Source organism: Perkinsus marinus, assembly GCF_000006405.1.
Source record: "Perkinsus marinus ATCC 50983 genomic scaffold scf_1104296950272, whole genome shotgun sequence".
Classification (NCBI taxonomy): Eukaryota; Perkinsozoa; order Perkinsida; family Perkinsidae; genus Perkinsus; species Perkinsus marinus.
This window is the reverse complement of record NW_003209678.1, coordinates 133,581-136,148: the sequence shown is the minus strand read 5'-3', so window position 1 is coordinate 136,148 and position 2,568 is coordinate 133,581. Positions and strand designations below refer to the sequence as shown.

At 40.9% G+C, this 2,568-nt stretch overlaps 1 protein-coding gene across 1 annotated transcript; it reads right to left on the bottom strand.

The window, feature by feature from the left end:
• Positions 1-529: 529 nt before the first annotated feature.
• Positions 530-2,317, bottom strand: Pmar_PMAR007062 (hypothetical protein; the record flags this gene model as incomplete). Its single annotated transcript, XM_002778224.1, has 3 exons — positions 530-588; positions 1,271-1,390; positions 2,209-2,317. 3 exons carry the CDS (start codon positions 2,315-2,317, stop codon positions 530-532), a joined length of 288 nt encoding a protein of 95 aa, XP_002778270.1.
• Between the last annotated feature and the right edge of the window lie 251 nt (positions 2,318-2,568).

The following is a 2,568-nucleotide window of genomic DNA, read 5'->3' as shown; positions in this document are numbered from 1 at the left end:
GAAATTTTCATTGTTGTCACCAACACGTAGTGGAAAATGTTGATATTTTCCAACACTGGTGTTGCATCTCGAAACGGACAATTCAGTGTACACATACTTTGTTTCGATGAGTCGATTCACGCTTATCATCTCGAAAACTCAACAGCACATCAAAAAAATATAACAATAATTGTTAAAAGACCAGCAATACAGTGGCGCTTCACCCGTGATATGGAAAACACTAGTGAAAAACATTTTTCACGATTACGGTACATCGCGAATGTCGCGTTTTTCACCGAGTTTCACGCCACTTCACGTGAAACGGGTGAAACTCCAATAATCAAATCCCACAATGTAGCATACTGTCAACAGAAATGAGCTGCATTGTACATGAGAGGCAGCACTCCGATGACACGTGGGCGGTGCAATACTCGCCGAGTTTCAGCCGTGATATGGAAAACACTAGTGAAAAACACAGTTCACATTTCACTTCGCGTGTATAAACGGGTGAAACTGCAATTACTCTCAAGGAGGCGGAGGGCCGTCGAAGCTAAGACGTCGAAACAGTACCGCTTTCAGAGCCGCTCGAAGAACCGTCGCTAGAAGAGTCTGAAACCGATGACACACATACACGCATTGGAGTTTCACCCGTGATGTGAAAACACATTTCACATTTCACTTCGCGGAAAAAACGCATGTGGTCAGTGGATAACGCGTAAAACACGTGATGTGTTTCACGTGAAATGGGCTGATTTGTCCGATGTAATTCGCTCAGTGTTTTCAAGTCACTTCATATCGCGTTTTTCACATGGAGTATTACGCAACTTCACGTAAAACGGGTGAAACTTCATTGAAGAATAATATGCATACTTTGACACCACTGAAATACATAAAAACTGTGGTTGGCAAATTTTGCTTATGCAGTCCTGTTCCCAGCCAGTGTGGGGAAAAACATAAACATGGTCAACTACATGTGTTGATGACAATGTGAAAATTTAGGGGAGTTTTCAGGAACTTCTAATTGGTTTCTGTACACGTCTACCCGAATTTGCTTGTTAGTTTCTATAGTTGAGAAAACTCCTGAGCTCAGCTGAAGAAAACTAACACAAATTTCCCCAGAGTTTGCATATTATCACCAACACGCGTCGGAATATGTGTTCGCTTGAATACGAATTCGGGTAGAAGTGTACAGAAAACAATAATAATTTTCCAATATTCCCTCAGAATTTTCATAATATCATCACCAATGGACGATGTGCATAATTTCCATAGCAATGTTTCCCTAACTCACCAAATAGGTCCAACGACTGTCTGCTCATCGGCAATCCTATTTTCTTAAATTCATAATCGATACCAATCTTCTGTGAATTCCTCTCCATTGCATGTAGTCTATATCGACGTATACCCAACACTGTTAAAGTCACCACACAAATACAAGTTGTGAAAATCCGCAGTTTTGTTTCTAACATGAAGATACTCGTAGACAGCAGTATAAAAATAACGGCGCGCCGGAATAATTCTACACCTGAAAACAGTGGAGTTTCACCACCCTAGTGATATGAAAAACACTAGTGAAAAACATATTTCACGACTCCTGCAAGGCGCGAATATCGCGTTTTTCACGGAGTTTTACGCCACTTCACGTAAAACGGGTGAAACTCCACTGGAGTTTAACGTGAAGTGATGTGATACTCCATGTAAATTATAGGGCGTGTACGCTTCCGCGACCGATAACACAACTGTTCTCCGCGAAGTGAATTGTGTTTTTCTCACTAGTGTTTTTCATATCACGGGTGAAGCCGAGCCAGTGTAGGGGAATGTGCATATGGTCAAGCGCATATGTTGCTCACAATTTGAAAATTCTGAAGAAATCTTGGAGAATTCTTGTTGGTGATTTTTCTACTAGAGAGAACAGTGTGGGAAAATATGCACATGATCAACTACCTGTGTTGGTAACGATATGGAAATTCTGAAGAAAGATTCGTGTCGTTATTGTTGTCTGCACACTCCTACCCAAATTCATATGTAAGCGAGCATATACTCCGACGCGTGTTGGTCACAATATGAAAATTCTGAGAAAATTTTGGACAATTCTTGCTCTGTATATTTCTACCCGAATTTCTATAACTGACAAGGAAACTCCCAAGCTCGGCTGAGGAAAGCGAACATATACTCCTCCAACACTGACTACTCACCAGATGAAAACACAGAAGCGAAATGAATTCTTACTAATTTTATCTGTTAGAACGTTTCCAGCTAAAACGCCACATATCGATCCGACTATGATAGTGACAACCACAGGCATGTCAGTATCGTTCAGCAACCCGCTAGCGAGCATCGTAGGGAGGCGACCAACGTTATTGACTGAAAAGTGGAAGACCCTCGGATCGAACCCGGGATCTGATGCTTGGGAACCGGACGATTATATAGTATACATATAACCGGACGATTATATAGTATACATATAACCGGACGATTATGTAGTATACATATAACCGGACGATTATATAGTACACATATAACCGGGCGATTATATAGTATACAGATAAGCATATAATCGTTATAGTATATGTATGTACACCCATTATA